General features: G+C 42.1%; 2 protein-coding genes across 2 annotated transcripts in view; one reads left to right on the top strand and one right to left on the bottom strand.

Moving 5' to 3' along the window:
- Ints7 (integrator complex subunit 7) overlaps positions 1–23,346 on the bottom strand; it is a 52,961-nt gene extending 29,615 nt beyond the window's left edge. Inside the window, exons 1-7 of the mRNA XM_034513059.2 lie at positions 23,211–23,346; positions 16,402–16,531; positions 15,359–15,505; positions 12,173–12,310; positions 2,555–2,601; positions 543–742; positions 212–334 (exon numbers count right to left, since the gene is read on the bottom strand). Coding sequence (XP_034368950.1) covers positions 212–334; positions 543–742; positions 2,555–2,601; positions 12,173–12,310; positions 15,359–15,505; positions 16,402–16,531; positions 23,211–23,304 — 879 coding nt within the window. The 5' untranslated portion in view covers positions 23,305–23,346. The remainder of the gene's footprint in view (positions 1–211; positions 335–542; positions 743–2,554; positions 2,602–12,172; positions 12,311–15,358; positions 15,506–16,401; positions 16,532–23,210) is intronic.
- Positions 23,347–23,676: 330 nt separating this feature from the next.
- Dtl (denticleless E3 ubiquitin protein ligase adapter) overlaps positions 23,677–24,137 on the top strand; it is a 35,724-nt gene continuing 35,263 nt past the window's right edge. The window contains exon 1 of the mRNA XM_034513058.2: positions 23,677–23,812. Coding sequence (XP_034368949.1) covers positions 23,761–23,812 — 52 coding nt within the window. The 5' untranslated portion in view covers positions 23,677–23,760. The remainder of the gene's footprint in view (positions 23,813–24,137) is intronic.

Genomic DNA, 24,137 nt, shown 5'->3' with positions numbered 1-24,137 from the left:
ATTCAGATGTCAAATAAGCAAGACAACTGTCTGATGACAGAGGCACTAAACGACACAAGGCAAGACAAACATTCACAGGGATGTCTGAGCTCATCTTTGGGGGTTTCAGTTGTTGACATTTAAGCCTCACTATGAAGTATTAAAGGAAGAAATTTCATCTGACCTGTGCCACCTTAGGTAATTTAGCGTTTTTTTCTTAAGTGATATGTACCTGAATATTCTCCTTACTCCACGTGTGTGGCGTCTTACTAGCAAGCAGCTTCAGGTCCTGAACAGCAAGTCTCTTCACAGCTTTCCTGGGGTCATTCTTCAAATACTGCAGCAGAAGTTGAATCTACAGAGACAGCAAAGTTATTCTGTGAATGATATCTATCCTTCCTGAAACTGTCAGTAGAGGCCAGTGCTACGCTACTTAGGGAAACCCCTAGATTGTAGAATGAACTCCCTGTAGCTCAGAGCGCTCATGAGCAGCTACAGACTCAGGCTTGGACTTCTTTCTCCTTATACACAAATGGAACCATGTAACTTAAAATGGAAATTACCTGCTTGGGTGTGTCAACCAAAGAGGAGGCCGCAAGCAGAGTGAACGTGTGCAGAGACACGATGACCATTTTGGTGGAGGGATAGGATGTGACGAGCTGCTGTAAGAGCTGACGGGCACTGGAGGCCAGGATAGCGTCATGGTGCATGTGCTGCAGGATGGGGATCAGCTTCAGCTTCAGGTCCACTGGCGTAGCTAAACCTGAATACAACAAGTGGTCAGTTGTCTGACATTACTTAATGACAGCTGAGATTGTTCTTAATTAAAAAATAAGGAAGGTGTAATTTAATTAGCAAAGTTTCACTTACAAACAATTTGTATTATACATCATAATGGTTGTAACATTAAAGATAATTATACTAGAACTAATAAAAAAAATTCAGTAGATTTATCAGAAAGTATGGAAGTAGAAACTGCTTTAGTTTCTCTATGTGGCCCTGGCTGGCCTGGAACTTGCTATAGACCAGGTTGATCTTGAAATCATAGAGCTCTGCCAGCCTCTGCCCCCAAGCAGAGGGATCAAAGGTGTGCGCCACCATGTCTAGCACAGTGCTTTTAAAAGGCACAAAGGCCAGCAAGATGGTTCTGCTGCTTACTTCCAGAGGGCTATAAAAGCTATTGGGGGCTTGGGATACATTAACCTACAGCATGTCTATCCTTTTGTAAATGGTTCCTTTATAAATTATCTTAACAAAAGATGATATCATAGGTAACACAGCAGGCACTTAATAAATACCTGCTCAGGGGGCTGGAAAGACGGCTCAATGGTTATGAGTAGTGGTTGCTCTTGTAGATGACGCGGGTTTGCTGCCCACTATCCACACCATGGCTTACAACCTTCTCTACTTCCAGCTCCATAGGCTCTCACACCCCTCTGGCATTCTAGGCATCAGGCATGCACATGGTGCACAGACACACATGCAGGCAAAACATGCTTACACACAAAATAAAATTAAAAACCACCACCAAAAACCAACAACACAAAAACCTGCTCAGTGAATGGGTGATGTTCTTCATAATGTCACAAAGCTAGCCTCACAGGAACACCATTTTTGGTAGAAAAAAAACCACAAAGGAATAAAAGGGGGCAGGCTAAAACTGCATTTGTCTCTTGTTCTGAGTGAGCAAATTAAATTTTCTTTACACTTAAATTACATAGAAAATATCCTGGGCTGGTTAAGAGCACTCCTGGAGGTCCTGAGTTCAAATCCCAGCAACCACATGTAATGAGCAATCCCAGTAATCACATCTGTAATGAGATCTGATGCCTTCTCATGGGGTGTCTGAAGACAGCTACAGTGTACCTACATATAATAAGTAAAATTTAAAAACCTTTGGGCTGAAGCAAGTGGGCCGGAGCAAGAAGAAGGGAAGGAGAAAAAAAAAAATATCCTAAAGAAATCCATGCTCTAGAGAGGAAAGACAGCACAGGGCTTAAAGCTATAGTCTCAAGACCAAATGGCCTGAGTCCATCACCTCACTCCATCTCATTGTGTGGAAAGATCTAACACATCATCAAGCTGCACAGCATGGCAAGGCCACTTCTCAGAAGGCAAAGGGAGCAGTGTTCCTGAGAACTGCACAAGGCTACAGCCAGAGCTGCCTTTTACAGACGCTATGAAGATTAACATGGGGTCGTGAGACACAACTGGGGCCTGATCTTGGTAGCAACGGGAAGTCCTGGGCAGATGTTGTCAGACCTGCAAAGCACATGCTGGCACTGCTCCCCTCTCTGCGGGCCACACCCTTTCCTTCTTTCATGTTATTTCATTAGGGCTCTGACATCAGCTTGGGTGAAGTACAAGTCATCCTGCCCTCCACCATGTCACCCAGACTCTCTCCCTGCCAGTCTCTGTGTAGCACTTGATACACCCTCTCTGTATCTGTCTACAGATCACTAGACTAGAAGTTAGGTTACATGACAGTAAGGGTCTTGCTTTATTTCTATATCCTAAGCACCTCAGGCATTTTTGGCATACAGCAGATACACATTATCATATAAAACATACATACCTTGAATCATTTCACTGATTTTGTTACAGATCCCCACAGCAAAATCCCTTTGGAAAGAGAAAATTAAAACAAAATAAAAACATTGAAAATCAAAGACTTGAATGTGATTAAGGTAGGTTTGAGGTTTTTGTTTGTTTGTTTGGTGTTTGGTTTTAGTTCTTGGTGTTTTTTTTTGTTTGTTTGTTTTTTTTGTTTGTTTGTTTGTTTTTGTTTTTGTTTTTTTTTGAGACAAGGTTTCTTTGTATAGCCTTCACTGTCCTGGAACTAATTCCATAGACCTGGATGGCTTCAAACTCACAGAGATCACCTGCCTCTGCTTCCCAAGTAATGGAATTAAAGGTGTGTGCCACCATTGCCAGGCTGTGATTAAGTTTTATAAGTGAAAAGAAGACAATGTTAGCAGCATTAATACTCCATATTATAACCAAGACCTTGCAGGCTCTTCCAGCCTTGCCCTGAAGGAAAGAGCCTGAGTCTTAGCAAGAACCAAGGTCCCTACTCCACACATGCTTGAGAACGCACCTTAACACAAGCTCTGACTATATGAACAATATAGTTAGGCCCTAGCACAGAAGTATCTGAAAAGCAAAAGAAATCCAGACTGACTCTTCATATTCCAAACTGCCAAAAAGAAGCCATTCCAAGACACAGCTTTCTGATTCTAACAGAAACGTCCCCCAATACCAAAAAAACTTATTACAATGAACATTTGGAATAAAATGTTATATAACTTGGCTTACACAGCAAAACTAAGCGATGTGCAGGACATAAAGTACAACTTGCAGTTCAATACAAGTCTAAATAAAGTATTCCCTGCTGCTAAGATATATTCTGCTGATTTCAAGTCAATGAGAGGTCTCTACACACCAGACAATGAAGACTTTACCTCTTGACGGCTAATGCAATGTGTGCTTTCTTCTGTTTCCTACATTTTCTTTGTTATTTGTAGTGCTGGTAATTAAATCTAGGACCCTGCACACACTGAGCTATATCCTGGTTCTAGAAATGTCCTAGGTGATGAGTCTGATATATAAATATGTTTATGATTGGCCCCGTGTGCTGGGTTCCTCTGGTACACTTGCATTATCTCAGACCACCCATCCTAATCTGCATACCCTCACTATCAGCCAGATCTGGGATCATCAAGTTCCCTGTGTAATGCAGAACGTAAGAAGCTGGACAGCACTAGTGATCAAGCTAAAGAGCTGGCATCTTCATGAATTTAGCTGCACTTGTTTCCAAAGACCACAACTGGACTTGACTGACTCTGTCCCCTCATAGAAAGGAGGGCCCATGGCACACTTACCTGATTACCCAGCTACTACTCCCAATCAGGTATATGCAAGTCTGTCCTACTTGCATGTGGCCTTGGGAGGGGCTACAGTACATGTGGGGAGAAGATTAGGGGAAGGGGACTCCATCTGCAAATATGGGGAAGCCATTATACTCGCTGGATGAAGACTTTTCAGTTGACTCCTGTCAACAAGCCCTCACTCACCCAGGCTCTGTGAGGAAGCACAACGAGCTCTACAGCTCCTCAGAATGACAACACTTCAGCTGTCAGCTGTCCTGGGACCTTCCAGGACGGGCAGGTATTGCCTGGTCCCACAGCGAGAACTTCTCACAGCATGAGCATACCTTCCCTTGCTTTGCAGTAAAACTGAAATTTTTTTCTCAAACTATTCTCTGTGCAATACCTTCTTATAAAAAGAATTACGAAACTGTATTTTTGTTAAACTTAAGGGAAAATCATTGGTTTGAAAGAAAAAGACTTGTTTCCTCAGCCTGTGGTTTTATGAGACAACCAGACGCTAAAAAGATGGAATTCCTGACTCAGTCTAGATAATTACAAAACTCCAAGTAGGAGAAACAAAGAATGTGACCACACAATTCCTTGACTGTACACATGCTAATTTACTGTCTTCCTTGTAAAGACACTAACTTCCTGTCTTACTCAACAAAACTCCTCCACAAAGAACTAAGGTGCCAATGACATGTCAACTACTATTTTGAGACTATTAACCTGAATTCAAATAAAAGGGCTGAGTATTTTAGCAACAGACCACTGTGCTCCTTAAGAACAATAGCTCAGGGGTTAAGAACACTGGCTCCTATTGCAGAAGACCCAAGTTTGGTTCCCAGGACCCATCCGGCAGCTTACAACCACCTGTACCTCCAATTCCAGGGGATCCAATGATCTCTTCTGGCCTCTGTGGGCTCCAGGCACATATGTGCATACAGTCATCAAGGGTTAACTGGCAGGGTGCCCCAGCCAAGCAAGTCTACATAGGAACTGAGAGGCTGACAGCCCCCTGGTTCCCTCACCTATTGCAATTACTAAAGAAATCAAGCACTGCCAGTCTCCAGCTGGGGTGAGGTGTCTGCAACCTTCCAGAACCAGTACCACTAATTACAGAATACTTTCTTTTACACAAACTCTTGACAACAAACACATTTTGTATTAAGTAACATTTGCTTCTATCTCATGGCTTATCCAGGTACAATGACATTGACACCATCCATCCATCCATCCATCCATCCATCACATTTGGATGAGGTAGCAAGAATCAAGGTAATAGAGGCAGGCGGATTTCTGAGTTCGAGGCCAGCCTGGTCTACAAAGTGAGTTCCAGGACAGCCAGGGCTACACAGAGAAACCCTGTCTTGAAAAAACAAACAAACAAAAAAACAAAAATAAAAAAAAAGAATCAAGGTAATGGCAGCAGCTGTCCCAGGTCATGTGTTCTTCATTACTGTAAACTTATATTAAAATGAGAACACAAGCCAGTTATATATAATGTTCTTAGCAAAACTGAAATTACTCATTGTACTAAATTTAAAAAACACATAGTGGTATACTTCAGACACAGTACCAGTCCAAATGTCTGGGTTAAGATATAAATGGCCTATTTTGCTGGGACACAGCTACTCAGACTTCCCTACTTGACAAAGAGTTTTCTTGGAAGATGAGTTAAAGTCAGCTGATAACATTAGGCAAATTACTGAGAATCTTTTATGACAATTACAGTCCTCTAGCTGTCAGGAAAAATTACAGAAAACGTACTTTTTAACCATGAACATGAAAGTTTAACACTTTAAGTCTTTCTGACTAAACTGGTGTGGTACTCTCACATGCAGGTCTTTATATGGTAGTGTAAAACCCAAATGAAAAGGACCTCACATTGGTGAAGAACTGCAGACGCACCCCAAATCACTCATGAGAAACACAACTTGATGCAAATCGCAAGAGGTTTACTGGCTAGCCAGGGCTGTCTTTCCTTCAAGCCCGCAGGGGCAGCGGAATTCAGCAAAAGAACAAAAGAAGTTTACAGCTTTTAAGGGGGAATCTACAAACCAGGTGGGGGTGGAGTTAGGGAAGAGGGAAGGCTGAGAGTGGAGTTAGGGAAGGGGGAAGGAGGGGGAACAGGTCACTAGGTCATCGATACATTGATCTCAAATTCCTAAGATGGATGGTGTGTCACTTTATAATTGGCTATTTCGAACTAGTTTCACACTATATATCATGAGCTCCAGTTCAAGGGGGTCAGGCTTATCTCAAACTTTTAGCATCCTGGCACCAACTGTCTCAGGGCTGTTAGTTCAAAGCCCGGCCAAGCTAATCTCGGGCCCATAGCATCCTGACACCATGAATCTTAAGGTTTGTTTAGTTAGGGCCATCTGTTCAAATGGTCAGCTAATTTCCTGGGACTGAGGCAACACAGTGTTTGACTTACAGGTTTTTATGTCTTTGCTTTTAAGAGTAGGGTTCAGGGGATCAACTTATGATTTTTCTATCTTTCAGTAGAACATTTACAAAACAAGGTATTAAAGCATTCATGAACCTAAGACAGCATCATAAAGCTCCCCTCTTTCCACCTCTACTTGTGGGAGATTGAATTTTCTTCACACACTTTAATCAAAATGTTAGTGAGGAAGTAGATAAGTAACAATTTAACCAGGCCTTAAAGATCTTTGAAAAAAAATGTTTAAGGTCATTTTTCTCACAAAATTATTTGGTTTTGGGAAATCAACATTAAAAAAAAAAGATTTATTTTATGTATATGAGTACACTGTAGCTGTCTTCAGACACACCAGAAGAGGACACTGGATCCCATTAAATGGTTGTGAGCCACCATGTGGTTGCTGGGAATTGAACTCAGAACCTTTGGAAGAGCAGTCAGTGCTCTTAACCACTGAGCCATTTCTCCAGCTCCTTTAAAATGTGTAGCCCAGGCTGGCCTCAAACTCGTGATCCTCTTGCCTCTGCTTCCTTCAGCAAATCCTACCGGCGTGCTACAACTGGCAAATAAACACTTTTTTTTTTTTTGGTTTTCGAGACAGGGTTTCTCTGTGTAGCCCTGGCTGTCCTGGAACTCACTCTGTAGACCAGGCTGGCCTCAAACTCAGAAATCTGCCTGCCTCTGCCTCCTAAGTGCTGGGATTAAAGGCGTGAGGCACCACTGCCCGGCCAAATAAACACTTTTATGAAGATATTTTATACTAAAATATTTTGAATTTGTTATTTTTAAAATGAGTACACATTTTAAAAATTAGCTCCCAAATTTCTAATAAAGTAAGTATCCACCAACACGCTTTTTAATTTAAGGGTGTAAAGGCAGGCCAGATGTGGTAGCATGCACCTGCGGTCCCAGTAATTAGGAGCTAAGGCAGGAGGATCGTAAGTTTGAGTCCAGCCTGAGCCACAAAGAGGGATATCGTCTCAGAGCCCCACTCTCTCAACAAAAGAAAAAAATGAAGGAGCCTCCTCCTCAGCACCTGGCTTTGGCCATTAGCCATCTCTTTGGAGAGGTATCCAACAGATCTGCTCAAGCAGCCTACTGTGGCCACTTCAACTGCACTAGTTAATTGTATCTGTGCTAACAGAGCTTTGTTGTTGTCGTTGTTGTTACTAGTATTTAGAATAATACCTAGACGTGGTGGATTGTCGGAACATGATCCAGGAATGGAGTCCTCTAAGGACAATTCTGGGTGCTTATAGAAACACTCCAAGAAAACAAGACAAGTTTATGTCTTTTTTCTTAAAAAACAAACAAACAAACACAAACCCCAGAATTGTTCTTGAAGTGTTTTCATGTTCTTCCTGGGTGTAACTGAGTTTACTTTGGCTTGTTACTCACTATGGCTTGTTGAGGCTATGTAATTAAATGTTTAACTATCCTTCATATGCCTCTATGGGAAAATATGCTTTTGCTACATATGGTTTAAATTCCTAAGAACTTTACTCAGGTGACCTTTCTTAACCCTCAGGGTATAAGCTGTGACCTCAGAATAAAGCTGGTGAGTGCAGGAGCCTTTAGTCCTCATTCATCAGCCCATTCTCTCAGGACCCATGATGCCTCAAGGGCATTGACAGTGGACATTCAGCAACTACATCAAAACACTGTAACAACTCCAAAGTGGAGCCTAAAAATATAGAGTATGAGTCTGCTGTCTTGTTTTGTTCTTTTTAAATTTTTGGTCTAATAATAAATTCTTGGTGTCACTACTGAAACTGCTGAGACTAAAGAAAGTCATCTGATGTTCTAGTTATATGACTGCAACCCCCATCTCTGTGTCACTCCAAACCTGACAGCCCAGAGCAGACATTCCTGCATTACAACCATGGGTTGGTGCCATTGGACAGCAGCCCCTTTCAAATGAAGCAGGGCTCTTTTCAGTTAGTGGCTGGAAGAGGACACTACTCCAGCTATGCTCACCTCACCGCTGGAAGCACCTGGAGCTGGCCAGAACAAGCTCCTCTACAATACACCATCTTAACCCTCTCAGAGTAAGTGAGGATGCAGCTACAGCAGCACAGAGGTAGAACAGATTTAAAAAGTTTTTTTTTTTTTCCCTTGTTTTTTTCCCCCTTTTTATTTTAGAGATAAGGTCTCACTATGTAGCACTAGCTGGCCTTAAACTATCAGAGATCCACCATTCTCTGTCTCCTGAGTGCTGGGATTAAACGGATGTACCAGTATGGCTGACTAAATAAAATCTTAAATTGCATTTGATCAGTTACTTTGATTTAAACAAGACCTAGAACTAAAAGAAATAACATAAATCCACTAATGTTGGAGATACATGATCTCAAGCCAAGGAAAGATAAAAACTGATATAAAAATTATGTATACACTTTGATATATAAGTGCTTCAGGCTTTCCTATTAGACTAATCTGGTACTATATAATGCAAACACAAGTATATATTACTGAAGGATAATGTTGTATAGCAATTTCCTCTAAACTGAAACAGTCTGTCCCTAAGACTACTCAAGTGGACTGGAGAGATGGCTCAGCAGTTAAGAGCACTGACTACTCTTCAGAGGTCCTGAGTTCAATTCCCAGCAACCACATGATGGCTCACAACCATCTGTAATGGGATCCAATGCCCTCTTCTGGTGAGTCCAAAGACAGCAACAGTGTACTCATATACATAAATCTTAAAAAAACAAAAACAAAAACAAAAACAAAAACAAAAAAAAAACTCATAAACAAACTTAAACTTACAAAGCTCAGGAGATACACAACTGACAAGTATCAGGAAGTTCCTGAAACTCACAAGCTACCCCTTTATACACAGTTATATTAACAGAACCCGTGGGATGTCCTACTGGCTCAGGTACAGGATGCTCCAGGGATGCAGCTTTCCTAAATCATCACCCATGCTGGGGTGGGCATTTTGGTTGATACAGTTAGTTGTGAGTCATCTATTGCTTATTCTTTTTTTTTTTGGTTTTTTCGAGACAGGGTTTCTCTGTGTAGTCCTGGCTGTCCTGGAACTCACTCTGTAGACCAGGCTGGCCTCAAACCCAGAAATCTGCCTGCCTCTGTCTCCCAAGTGCTGGGATTAAAGGCATGCGCCACTACAGCCTGGCCCTATTGCTTATTCTTATAAGCAATATAAGAATTATTCACTCATCCTCCTGTAGGCAACTCCAATAAACTACTCAGTGAAATATTTTTTGTCTGTCAGCAGTGTCTAATCTGGGGTGAATAAATGTTTGTTCAAGTCTCCACAGGAAAAGTTACACAACAGATAATAATATTTACACAGTTTCTACATAAACTCTGTGTCTGTATTGCTGGGAAACAAATCTAGGACCTTGTGGATGCTAGACAAGGACTGTACAAGTGAGCTATATCTCCAGTGCCACACACTATTAATGGACATGTAACTGGTCATCAGTTCTAACAACAAACAAGTAGTTTCTGTGATATGCACCATCATTTCCCAGGCAGAACAGAAATCCATAACAAAATAAAATCAGCTTCTGATAACAGCAAGAAGAAATGAACTAAAGATGATCTTCATACATAAATTTAATTACTAAATGATCTATTTATACAAATTGAGAAACTGAACACATAAAACTGCTTTTGGAGTACAGTCAGCCTGACAGTGTTAATCAGATGATAACTGTTCATAGCATAGTCCCTACACAATACAAGTTCTCTGTGTATGATTATCTCACACTCAGTAACAAAACAACAGCAACAAAAGCTGGGAATGGGGACGGTTCAGTAGTCAAATGTTTGCTGCTCTTCCAAAAGCACTGAGTGTGAGTCCCAGCACCCACACAGAACAGCTCATTACAACTTGAACTCCCAACTCAAGGTAGGTCGACCCTTCTTTTGGCCTCTGCAAACACACACTCACATTCATACACACATATACACACATGCATGCACAAAATATTTCCCATTACTGCCACACTTACAATTTTGAGCAGCAAAGTTTAAAACTACATGCTTACTACTCTCAACTTTTCCAATGAGTAATCCTAGAACTTTGAAGGTATGATAGAAATATATAATGAGAACCTACCTAGATCCAAGGTTGGAGTAAAATTGGGGATTTCAAATTTTATCAAATTTTGCACAGGTGCTTAAGCAATTTATTAATTATTCATTATTGTAATTATAATAAAAATTAAACTCTCCTAGCAAATCATATGCTCAGTCCTATATGGGACATTTATATCAAATCCCACAAGGCTTGGGGAAGGAGGAAGACACAAATAGAATCTTAAAAGGCAAGTGACAGACAGTAGAGTGCTGTCTGGACTTAGCATGAGCACCTCATTCCTGAGCTCAGGCAGCCAAGGACACTTGCACCGACCTACAGACATCAAGCCCTCAGTATTCTACTGTGGACAGGAGAGGGGCTCAAGAGGCAGCCCCTAGCTGAGGAATTAGTGGAGGTAGTTCACAGTCAGGAACATTAGTCAAGTTACTAAAAGACTAAAAGAGGAAGCAAAAATGGAACAGAGACTTACTGAGGGCCTGGGGGAAATGGGAGGACTTGAGATAGGTATGATCAAATACACTATATACATTTCTGAAGCTGTCCAAGAATATTTTTTTTTAAAGTACAGACAAAGAGAAACCGTTGGTATATATCAGGAGTTGCCAATTCCATAAAAGCAACTGGTTACCATATAAATAACAGCACAAATAGCACCCTTGAATGCTTCAGTGTACCTTGTTCATCCCTAGCTAAGTTCTCAGAAATGAATCTCACTGGTCAAAGGGAAAGCACGTGTTTATGGCCATCCATACATATTACCAACAATGGTCTCCAGAAGACAAAGTTAGTTTGAGTTATCAGTCTGGGGATAACATTTTTTTTTATTACAAATAAGCCCAACATGATAATAATACCATTGTCAACATTCTATTTTAAAATTTATGAGGCTGGTCTGGGTGTAGTGACTGACACCTTTAATCCCAGCACCTGGGAGGCAGAGGCAGGAGGATCTCTGCCAGCTTGGTCTACATAGTGAGTTTCAGGACAGCCAGAGCACAATGAAACCCTGTCTCAGAAAGCAACATAAAATTATAGGTCTAGAGAGATGATTCAGTGGTTCAGAGCACTTACTGCTCTTACGGACGAATCTAGTTCAGTTCTTGCCATCCATATCACAAGGTTCATAACTGCCTATAAATTCCGCTCCAGGGCATCTGCTGCCCTCTTCCTGTCTCCACAGGGAATTACATGCATATCATATACATATAAATAGAAATAATAAATATTATTGAACTGGTGTGATAGCTCAATTGGTAACTATCTAGCTTAAGGACCGAAGTTCAATTCCCAAAACACACACTTTAAAAAAGCCAGTTATGGTATGACTACAGTGCCAGTGCAGGGTATCCAAACACAGTCCAAAAATGAAGTTATGTGAGGGGAATTCTGAGTGCTTGCTCTTGGAACGTGTTTTGTGTTCCTCAAAGAGTAGCAGATAGGAGTGAGTTTACTTCAGCTGTTGTTAGTCATATGTCTCTGAGGAAAAACATGTCAAAGTCAATTTTTATTTTAAGTTACTATCTTTGCCAAACTGTGCCAAAGACAATCAAAAAGTAGCAATTTTGGATCATGGCTATGTTTACGGAAGGCTATTCAGCAGACAACAAAGCTATCAAAGCTATGAGGCTATGAGGTCCTTGTCTTTTGGGGATCAACATTTGTATATTCTTCCCCCAACATTTCATACAACTTCTTGGAAAATACAACTCATTATTTACACCTTCCTATATACCTTAGTGACTATAGATACTAAGTTATTTTTTTCAAAACATCTCCCAGGGGCCAAACTACTAAAAGGCCTATGCTTACTTTGACTGTGCAGAGAAGTTTGCAGCTGCAAAAACAGCAGCTTCAACTTCTACATTATCGTGGGAATCCAAACTCTGACGGATACTGTGATGGGCATTCTTCCTCTCAGGGATGATTGATGCCAGACTTCCCAACATCCTACAGAAACAGAGAAACATAAGCACATAAAAATACTGAACTCAAAATCAGGACAAGAAACAGAAGGCAAGCTAGATTATCAACCCAGAAAGTTTAGGTCATGCTATAAAAATCATTAAAGAATGATTAACTTTAAGAATCTAGTAGTGACTCAAACCTAATCTGTATGCTTAAGTATACCAGAAACATTAAACTAGCCTACATAGCAAAAGCCAGGTTCTCTTCTCTCCGACCTGCTGCTCTCTTCCTTCCTTCTAGCCCTGGGGACTGAACTCAGGACTTTTATACTCGTCAGTCAAGTGTCCACCACTGAGCTACATCCTATCCTCTCTTTACCTATAGTTACAGTTGTTTAAAAAACAAAAAAACACATCATGAAGTACAGGTCAGGAATCAGAGCCCAGAAAAGAACTTTTGAATTATTAAAGCATCCTAATATCAATGTTGCAGAAAGAAGTCTACTTTAACAAAGTACTAGGAATACAACATACCTGCTAGTAAGTAGAATCACAAACTACAGACGTTCCACCTCCCCCTCCTCCCATCAATAAATACTGGCATAATGTTTTTTTAATCTACCATATCAAGAAAAGGTTTTCCCAGAGGTGGAGAATGCCCTCTTCAGCTCATTCCAGTATCTGCAACAGTAAAGCCTAGAAAATACAGGGCCAGACACAGCTCAGTGGGATTCCCGTCACCAACTTGAGTTCAGCTTCTGGGACTTATACAGGCAAAGAAGAGAACTGAATCCCCTAATGTGTCTTCTGTGAGAGAGCTCGTGCATGCACAATAAAAAAAAAAATGTAAAAAAAAAAAAAAAAATGAAATAAAAAGTATATTTAGAAAATAAAAATATTTGAATAGAAACCACAGAGAGCTTGAGAAATCCTTTCTGCAGAAAGCCATGGACTTCAGAAAGCTGCAGACCACTGAAATTAACACCACCATGCTCCTATAGTATTCTAGGTAGTAGTAACCTCTAACCTGACACAGCTGACCTTGTTACTTTACAGAGATAAAATTCACTACAGAGCAGTTGACTTCCTCATAAACAAGACAGATGGCCAGGCATGGTGGTGCACACCTTTAATCCCAGCACTGTTAAGGCAGAGGCAGGATCTCTAAGAGTTGAGTTCAGTCTACACAATGAGACTGTATCTCAAAAAACAAAGAAACATTATAATATGGACTCTTTTAATTTATATTAAATTTCATAAGAAAAACTTGAAACTACTTCTCAAAAGAAATAATGAATTATTATTGATCTAATACCAGAAAGGATCAGAGTAGGTCACCTACAACACATCCTTCTCAGCAGTTCTTCACTCTGACGTAACAGGACACAACTCTATTGACCCAACTGTTTAGAAACAATTCCTTAGTGCTTCTTGCTTTAAGTAGTACTGTTAAAGATTACAAGGCAATAGTTTGTCTTTAAAACTTACTACAAATTGCCAATTTTATTGTTAGCAACAGTTCTTAAGGCCCAACTGCTAGAACTCAGTAATACAGGCTATACATGGGATGAAACACTCAAGTATAAACCTATACCTTGTCAAAATATTCAAACTACCTCCAAATGACGTGGAAAATACACTTTTTAAAATTCTATTATTCTCATTAGTTGTTTCTGATAAAAACTCAAGTAATGCATGCTTGTGGAAACAATTCAAACAGAGTCCCTAACTCAGTGACCCCCTCCCAAAATAATAACTGTTGACAATGTTTCTTGAGACCTTTCCTGAACCTATGATACTGTACTCACTGACAGGGATCAGCTAACGTAGATGCCATCACTTGCTGCTCTTGCAAAGATCCTGGGTTCAGTTCCTACCATCCACTTCGCAGTTCACAATTCCTGTAACACCAGTTGCAGGGAACTGGACACCCTCTTCTGGCCTGCAAGGGCACCAGGCATGCAAGTGGTGTATATACATAGATACAACACTGACACATACACATAAAACCCCAAATCTATGTGTATGTGTCTGAGTCTTAAGTTCCCAGTTGGTTATTGTCTCCACCTTCCCAGTCCTTTTCTGGTTTTGTGGTGTTGAGGTTATTGCCTCAAGTAAGCTAGGTGGGATAGTCTTGTTTTCTTTCATTTTGTTTTTCCAAGACAAGACTCCTCTGTGTAGCCCTGGCTGTCCTGGAATTCACTCTGTAGATCTGGCTGGCCTCTGCCTCCCGAGTGGTGGGATTAAATACGTGTGACACAACTGCCCAGCTAGATGGTTCTAAAGGTAACAATCAATGCCATCTTGGTGTCTCAGACAGTTCAGGCTGGTTTTAAAGTTACTGTGTAGCCAAAATGACTCTGAATCTCTGATCCCTTGGCCCCAGTTTCCCATGTGCACCTCCACACAGTATCACACCCTGCTGGGAACTGAACCCAGAACATCAGTAGTGCTAGGATAGCACTTTTACCTGCATCCCTAGCCCAAGAACTGACTTTAAAATATCACATGATGTTCAACTTAATCAAAAGGCAGAAAGATGACAAAGCAACTAATTCTGAACCTATGCTTGACCCAGAAAAAAAGCAAACTCAGGGAAGTAGATTTCCTGAATCCTTCTAGTTAAAAAGAGGACTATACAAGCAAGAAAACCCAGAAGACCAATAATTTAATTATCTGAGTTTCAAAAATGTCCCCCCAGTTACACATGTAATTATACAAACAGAAGTGAAAGAGAGTGCAGCCAGGCACAGTGGCATGGACATGGAATCCCAATTTCTTGGGAGGCCAACATAGATTCCCAAATTCAATGCCAACCTGGGAAACTATAAAGGTTCAAAAGGATTCAAGGCTACACTGTACTGAAATTCACCTAGTTCTTACATAGTGGGATGCGTGAAACACAAGCAAAGCAATTAACAACCAAAACAGCATTACAGCTGGTAACCTAATTTACAAATGAGGATGGTTATCATATTGCAGTCTTAGTAAAAAAAAAAAAAAAACAAAAAAAAAAAACAAAACCAAGTTCTTTTAGGTATATAATGACAGTTTCATCAGTCTCGTGTTGAGCCCCGCAGCGACACAGTACCGGAGAGTGATGGCTCTTGCCACAGGGTCATTACTATGGATCACTGAGAAAACCCTCTTCACAAACTCATCCACGTTTAGAATCTTCTCCAGGTGCTTTTCACTTTGCTGGGTCACTTTGAGAACACACAGCCGCAGAAAGTTATTTCTAGAAAAAAAAAATGGAGAAAGAAATGTGCTTTTTCTAGGAAAGTTGTATATAACCCGTGTCAGACCAGTACTAAAGGCCAATGCTTTCCTGCTATCTTTATCTGTCTCACTAAACTCTGTCTAGGTGGATCCTGAGCAAAGCAGTTATAATGCCTGTAGTCCTGCTTGCTGAAAGATGCTTAAAAGCCTGACACCAGAAACAGCCCCAGGACAGAATTAACCTCTGTGGTCACTTCAAGGCCACAGCCAGGGTGTCAGGTGATCTTCCTCCACCCAACTTAGAAGAGATAAGGGTGAGGAGAAAAATGAGGAAGTGGGCATTTATTCAGAGCGTACACATATAAAAAACTGCACATATGTGGATCTCATGTCACAAGTCACTAAATGAAATCAGGAATTTCTAAAAAACAATCTGTAAAAAACCCTACAGTTTTACAAAACACATATACCGTAGTAGAATAAGATTGCTCTTACTTATCTTGTTCCCTAAAGAAACAATCACTCACTGGGCAGTGGTGGTGCACACCTTTAATCCCAGCACTTGGGAGGCAGAGGCAGGCGGATTTCTGAGTTCGAGGCCAGCCTGGTCTACAGAGTGAGTTCCAGGACAGCCAGGGCTACACAGAGAAACCCTGTCTCGAAAAACCAAAAAAAAAAAAAGAAAGAAAGAAAGAAAGAAAGAAAGAAAGAAAGAAAGAAACAATTACTCTCTGAACCTTTTCATTTTTTCTAAAAATGTCATTAAATTTCGTATTAAAGGATGGTACAAAGCATCCATCAAGAGTAACTGAGTGGCAAGAAGTCCTAATGGACCAGAAGAAAAGACACAGTATAAAACAGAAAAAAGTAAAAGCAACCTGTCCTTTAGGATGCTGAGGCATTAAGAACACTCACCCAACTCTGAAAACATCAGCTAACTTTAGGAATGCTGAATTGATGAGAATAGGGAATGGGTACTTCTGGAAAAGCCTGGGAAAGCGCACCACTGCTTCACACTGCTCCCCGAGTTTGCCAGACCTCAGACCTATTGAAAAAGCACAGAAGGAGCAGGTTACAGGCAGAAATGTCAAATACTGACTTATCATACATGAGGACAGCAGTTTTTCAACAAGTAAAAGAAGCACTGTTCAAAACTAATGACTCCTGTTCAAAACTAAAACTGAAAGTCTGGCCGGGTGGTGGTGGGATTATGCCTTTAATCTCAGCACTTGGGAGGCAGAGGCAGGCGGATTTCTGAGTTCGAGACCAGCCTGGTCTACAGAGTGAGTTCCAGGACAGCCAGGGGTATACAAAGAAACCCTGTCTCGAAAAAACAAACAAACAAACAAACAAAAAAACAAAACAAACAAACCCTGAAAGTCTGGGCAAGATGGCACACACCTATAACCCCAACACATAGGAGTCCAAGGCAGGAAGACTACAGAAAGAAACAAACCAAAAACAAAAAACAGCTGACAACAAAAATCAATAAATAAAAATGGCATACACACTAGTTATTTGGAGGCAGGGCATGGATGGTAGCTTATATCTGTAATTGCACCACATGGGAAGAGGCAAAAGATCAGTTCAAGGCCATCTTCAGCTACAAACCAAGCTTGAGGCCAGACTGGGTCACTTAAGGCTATCTCAAAACAAAGCAAACACAGTATCATAATATAAAATCACCTCAAAAGCAAAGTAAAAGAGCCACCAAACAAGCGCCTTAGAAACTTCATAAACATTCGCTTTAAGGTTTTTATTTCATGCATACATATGAGTGGCTGCAAAGGTCAGGAGCTCAGAAGGATTGTGGAGATGGAGTTACACCTGGTGGTGAGTCTCCTAGCTTGAGTGCTAACAACCTAACTTGGGTCCTCTAAAAGAGTAGCAAGTGCTTTGAACTCCTGATCATCTCTCTAGGTCCTAAGCTGATTCTCTTAGACATAAAGCAATGAAAAAGAAATGATTTTTAAAATGTTTGAAGCTAATTAAGACTATTCAGGAATATAAAATGTCAGTGAATTTAAAAGAATTGAAGTCAATTAAGATTGGCAGTATAAGCATATAGTCCTGCATACTTAGGCTGAGACAAAAGGATCACAGTTCAAGGCTAACCTTGGCTACAGAGCATGTACAAGGCTAGCTTGAGCAACTTAATAAAAATCTGCCTCCAAGGTGGGGGGTGGGTGAGACAGACTGGGGCTACAGTTCAGTGGTTAAGCATTTGCTTGGCACTCTCAAAAGCAACCCCTGGTACTATAAGAAACAAAATACAACAAGCAAGCAAAATGACACACACAGTTTATGCTTTCTATCACAATGGAATTGAATTAGAAGAACATCTAGAAACCTTCCAAGTATGTGGTAATCAATATTCTGTTAAGTAACCCATAGGGGAAAGATGAAATCAGAAAGAAAATAAGAAAATGTATTTTCAATTGAATGAAAATGACAATACAGTTTGGAGGCCATGGCTAACATAGTATTTCAATGAATAGTTACAGCATCAGATACTCGTGTTAGGAAAAGAAAAGCTTCCAATCAATAATCTATAATCTAACAAATGGGCCAACACAGCTGTGGTGGTCTGAATAAGAGTGACCCTCGTATGGTCCGCAGTTAGTGGAGCTGTTTGAGAAGGATTAGGAGGTGTGGCCTTAGTGGAGGAAGAGTGCCAGGAGGGGTAGGCTTTCCCATGCCAGGTCCAATCTCTCCCTCTGCCTGCTGCCTGTGGATCAGGATGTAAAACTCTCAGCTACTGTTCTAGTGCCATGCCTGATGGTAATGAACTAACTCTCTAAAATTGTAAGCAAGCCTCCAATTAAATGCTCTCTTTATAAGAGTTGCCTTGGTCATGAGGTCTCGTCACAGCAATAGAATAGTGATATGACCAAGCTCAATGTGGAAATCAAATTTTTTTTTTGGTTTTTCGAGACAGGGTTTCTCTGTGTAGCCCTGGCTGTCCTGGAACTCACTCTGTAGACCAGGCTGGCCTCGAACTCAGAAATCCACCTGCCTCTGCCTCCCAAGTGCTGGGATTAAAGGCGTGCACCACCACCACCCGGCGGAAATCAAATTTTTAACATTGATTCTGTAAAACTGAAAACTCGTAACCAAAAAACAAACCTTGACCTTGCCTTATATATAAATGTTAAGAGCTATAATTATAAATTTTTGAGACTTTATTTGCTATAACACACACACACGTTTTGCTTGTATGTATAAATGTGTACCTTGTGCTTACAATGCCTGCAGACGCCACAAGAAGGAATCGGATCACCTGACACTAAAGGCTTCGAGCTGCCATGTGGGTGCTGGGAAGTGAGCCAGGGTCCTCTGAAAGAGCAGCCAGTGTCCTTAACTGCTGAGCCATCTCTCCAACCCCATAAAATTGTTTGCATACAACATAAATCTCAGGCATATGTGCTGGAATTTCTTAGCTGAAATCAGCAAAAGCTACCTGGTTAATTATGGAGTTAATCTCTTAAACATTTTTAAGACTAAACTTCTTGGGTTTTGTTGGTTGTTGAGACACAGCCTTGCTTTTTTCAACACAGCCTATTCTGGCATTCACTGTGCAGACCTGGCTGCCCTGGAACTCACCATGAATGATCTCAAACTGGGAGTGACTATCATGTCTGCTTCCAAGGCCCTGTGGTTACAGAGTGTGTCACCACATCTGGCATTTAAGCTGGCTAAACTTCTAAGAATACCTAACACCATACTGCCAAACTGATTAGATGAGAGCAACTACTGTTGCTAAGAGATGCTACAGTGAGCTCTGTCATTTAGGGCCTATGCAGCTGACAATGCTGCTGCCATAGGAATTGTGAGCACCCCTGAGCTCTAAAAGCATGTGTCTTACTGGCAGGGCCTAATAAGTCAGATGCTACTCTTGAAAGACAAGCTAGAGAATTTTTGCCTCCACCTTTATGAGAAGGGGCTCGTATGGGCTACTCAAGTAAACATTCAGGAGACACTAAGTAACCACGAATACAACCAATATTCACTAAAAGCAGCACTAATGAAGCATTACCATAAAAGAGCATCTTAGACAATTGTGCATTTTCTTTAGCTGAGATCAACATGGTTCAAAATTGAATCACTAACATGTATACATCTCATATATTCATTTTTTAAAGGTGCTTTGTTGTAATAGGGATTTTAAAAAAATTCAAGTATCACCACACAGGGCTAGAATATAGCTCAACTGCAAAGCAGAACGCCAAGACACTTTGTTCACGCCTCAGCACCACAAAGAAATAAACCAAACATAACTACACAATAGAAGGCAACCCACAATCCAGAGCTTAATAAACAGTTAACAAAGGTCACTTCATATTTAGAAGGCAGAAATGGCAGTCAATTTCTGACATAATTACTAAATATCCTTCCCCAAAACTTCAAAAACTACTGCAAATGAACAAGCTGACATATAATAGTGCAGACTGCACATGAGAAAATACTGGTTTAAAACAAATAAGAACTGAGACTATTTAATAATTCCCATTGAAAATCATAAGACAACATCTCACAATCATACATAAAAGTGAGGCCATGGTTTCAGTAAGTGGATTTCTATTTAGTTTATCTGACCTTGTCCATCAGGGGTTACCAACCAGACTGTAGAGTTCATGCTCCCTAATTCAGCTTCAGTGTGGTAAACTACTTGCTGAATCTAGCCTTTGTCCTAGGTTCTATATAATCCTAAAGATTAATACTGATTAATGTTGGCAGACTAAATGTAGTCTGGTAATAAATATCCTCAGGAAAAAAAAGAGTCTGAATCCATATAGCCCATGTATTTATCTACTCTTAAAACCACCAGTAATGACATGGAGTCAAGTCACCTAGTGCACACCCATGGCTAAGGCCATTCTCTCAGAAGGGCGGAGGAGTGAAGTCCTCACTCTCCCTGACACCAATTACACTAGTGAACACATGAGCAGTACAACAGTGGTCTTTTTCACAGGGAGAATTAAGGTGTGTGGAAATGGGTGGATAGTAACATCCCTAGGGAAAAATCCTAGTGTGTGGCTTCTGTCCTGACTCTCACCCAGTTCTCAGAGTTTAATTACCACTCCAAGATCAGGCTTTCCCCATAGCATTAAGTTCACCAGCTTCTACTGCATGTGCAGCAAGAAAGGGAATGAGTCCCATTCCCCTCCCCACTCCCACCCATCCTTTCCAAAGCCAGGTGTGCACAGAGCCATCAGGTTGAGTGATGTCACATAACCTTTTTCTCTGCAAAAAAGAGATCTTGCCTGTTTTCATCTGGACAACTTCCAGTCACCCGAGGGGAAAATACTTGGGCTAGTGCTCATAACCTACATTAGGAAAAGCTACACTTGTTAGAGTAATATGTGAGACTCAGCCCTTCACATGTCTCCTGGGCCCGCCTGCTCCACACTGCTGGACCTGGCTTATACAGTGGGTCTCGTTGAGCTGGGGCTCATCTGTAAAACTCTCACAGCCACCTACTTATTTCTTACACATATGTGTTTTTATTTCAATTCTTCTTATTAAAAAGGTTGTATTAATTGTTTCATTACAACTGCAACATTTTCTTTTAAAGATCTTTATTTTTAATTATGTGTATGTAGGGGAGGGGGAGATATGTGTACAACAGACCCTCTAGAGTTACAGGCAGTTGTGAGGCTTGGGATGTGAGTGTTGAGAACTGAACTCTGGTCTCACAAAAGAGCAGTGTGGCCTCTTAAAGGCCAAGTCATCCCTAAAGCCGCAGCAACTTCTTAAAAATGTAAACCTTATTTCATTATTATTGTATGTATGTGTGCACAAGTGCATGTGTGTGAACACAAGCACAGAAATACCACAGTTAGGAAACAACTTACAGAAGTCAGTTCTTTTCTTCCACTTGGGTTCTCAGGTTCGGTCGGACTGTCAGGCTTGCTCAGCCAGCATCTCACATGGTAAGCCATCACAGTGGCTCACAACACACTTGTAGAAGGTGGCTCTAGATATCTTTCCTATGCCCCATGTCCTTATCCCTGTTCTCCAACACTGTATACTCTCAGCACGGGACAAGATCAGCTACACTAGAGCAATACAAATAGCTGTGGGAAGGGATTATTACACAACATTAAAGAACAAAGTTCCTATTATAACTTTGTATTTTAAGAGGCAAAAAGAGTAAAAACCAATATAACAGATTGACATCAGTTGTGTGATGAGAATGGATACCCAATTCAGATGCTGTAATGTTTCTTACACTGGGCAGAATATAGCTCAAATAGTAAAGTATTTGGCACTCAATAAAACAGTGTGGTGGGCCACACCAAGACTAAGACTTGGGAGGTTGAGGATCAAAAGTTGAGAGTCATCCTTGGCTTTAGGGAGTCCAGGTCAACCTGGACTTCACAGACTTAGTAAAATGTAAAAAACTCTTACCTGTAACTATTTGGTTTCAACCCTGGACAAGGGACTGAGGTGCATATTTTACATACCAAAGCAGACTAGACCTCCAGGTTTTCCCAGCATCCCTCAGTCCCTACCTGGTATACCCTGCCCCCAACCTTCCCCCAGAGGTTCCTCCCTATATAATCCAGATGTGTTGGTCTTTCTCTCTCTTCTCCCTATACACACATGGCCCCTTTCTCTTTCTGTCTCCCTTCCCTACCTCTCAGGGCAACTTCTCTGGCCTTGGTCTTTGGGGCCAGTGACACTCACCCATCCCAGAGCAGTCTCCCAATATACATGCCTATAATACAATCTAATCTGGCTTAAATTGGCCCATTTCACCGACATCGGAGAAATAACCTATTAACAACAACCCAATACAAACTTAACTTTTTTTAAGTCCCTAAAGTCCCAATAAGGCATGTTCAAGTCAAAGGGACTAAAGTGAACTGCGGGCAGAGCCTTCGTTTCCAGTCAGTTCTCCACAAGTTATACACTAGCTACAGTTACAAGACTTGTCTATAGTGTAAATCTTGGAGGTACACTGAAACAAAGGTCTCACATTAACACAGGACTTCTTTATGAATGACTATGTGTCCTTGCCTTCCTTACCCATCTCTAGGGACAAAGGAGTAGCTCTTCAGCGTTTAATAAATGCATCTTTTTGCACACTGCTGCCATTTAACATTTACAACACTGTTGACAAACTGTGCCCACTTTGCAGGCAAATCGAGGCTACCTGATAACGCCGCTTTCCACAATCACTTTAGTAGAACTGGAATTCAACTCCTAACCCTAAAATCTTTTCTCTTAGCTACCTGCACAAGGGAAGCTAACTCGTGGAACTTGTCTGCAGAGAATGAGCGCATTCAGCCATGCTTGTCAGACGTTCTCATCCATATGGAACCTGATTAGGAACTCGCAATCGGCAGTCTCACAAGACATATAGCTGTAAAACGCTCAGGAAATCATCTGGCTCTCTTGATGAAGGCTTCACCTGCACTGAACGTTTTAAAAAATCATCTCAGAATTCAGTATTTTTAGGAATTATCTCATTTGCTGTTTGGGAAATCGGAGACTGTGCCCCCAAGTGGTCAAAGGCGTCCTCGCAAGCGCGGGCCTCTACTCCAACCGTGCAAGGCCACTCCAGCAGCCATGCAGGCGCCTAAGAGCTGCCTCCAAGACCAGCACAGGCACTTCCCGCCCCATACATCGGCGCATGCGCCCTTCCAGCCCCTCTCGCTGCCGCCACAAGGTGGCGCCACTCCCCCCTAGACGCTTCGCCCGCTTTCCTCCTTGAGTACCTTTGTCCAGTTCCATAAGAGCGGAGTTAGCGTCCAGCTCCTGTTCGCCATAGCCGGCATCGGCCAGGAAAGACTTGGTTGAGTTTGACGCCATGACCCGAATAGTTACCCGACTCGCCCAGTCACAAAGATTGGAAACTCTTCCCCAGCACCGCCATCTTCCCCCGCTGCGGTCTCGCGGATTTTTCCCTCCGCGCGCTGTCAGGCAGCGTACGCATGCGCCTCAGTCGCCCCGCGGTTCGCCAGCGCCTCTGTGGGCCCCCCGCGCAGGCGCTCAGGGAGCTTGTGAACCCTGGGTTCCCGCGGCTGAGCGAGAGGAAGGCGGGGCTTAGGACGGGGACGAGCCTCCGAGGCGCCAGGACGCTGCGACGAGAGCCAATCCGAGAGCGTGACGTCAGTTTGGCGCGGAGTTTGGCGGCCCGGACTCGCAGTGGCGGGAGTTGGAGGCAAAACCGTGTCGCGCTGTGGAGGGAGCAGAAGGTGGCTCCTGTGGAACTTGGGGGCGATCTTCTCGGCATTCCCCTCAACTGAGCCTTCTCCTCAGGCCCAGATGCTCTTCAACTCGGTGCTCCGCCAGCCGCAGCTCGGCGTCCTGAGGAACGGTGAGTAACGGTCCCAACGGCCGCTGGCCGTGGCGGGAACCACCTCCCCCCAGGCGCTCCACCTTGGATCGCTGCCGACTCTGGGCCTCGAGGTCTCCCGCGGCAGGAGCGAATCCGGGCGAGCGAGGACCGCCGAAGAATATCGTACTTGGGTTCTTTCCGGACGCTTTTCACCGTAGTCGAGCTTTTCAGATCGGAACGGAGGCCGAACTTCGGTGGTTAACTGGCGTCCCGGGCCCCTGGCTGCTTACGTCAATATCGCGCGTTAACTAGAGAACGTACGCTTGTGTGAGTCGGGGGTAGGGGACGCTCTGGCACCAGCAAT

This window comes from Arvicanthis niloticus, chromosome 10 (assembly GCF_011762505.2).
Source record: "Arvicanthis niloticus isolate mArvNil1 chromosome 10, mArvNil1.pat.X, whole genome shotgun sequence".
Lineage (NCBI taxonomy): Eukaryota > Metazoa > Chordata > Mammalia > Rodentia > Muridae > Arvicanthis > Arvicanthis niloticus.
The sequence above is the reverse complement of the archived record's forward strand: the minus strand, read 5'-3'. Positions and strand labels throughout refer to the sequence as shown.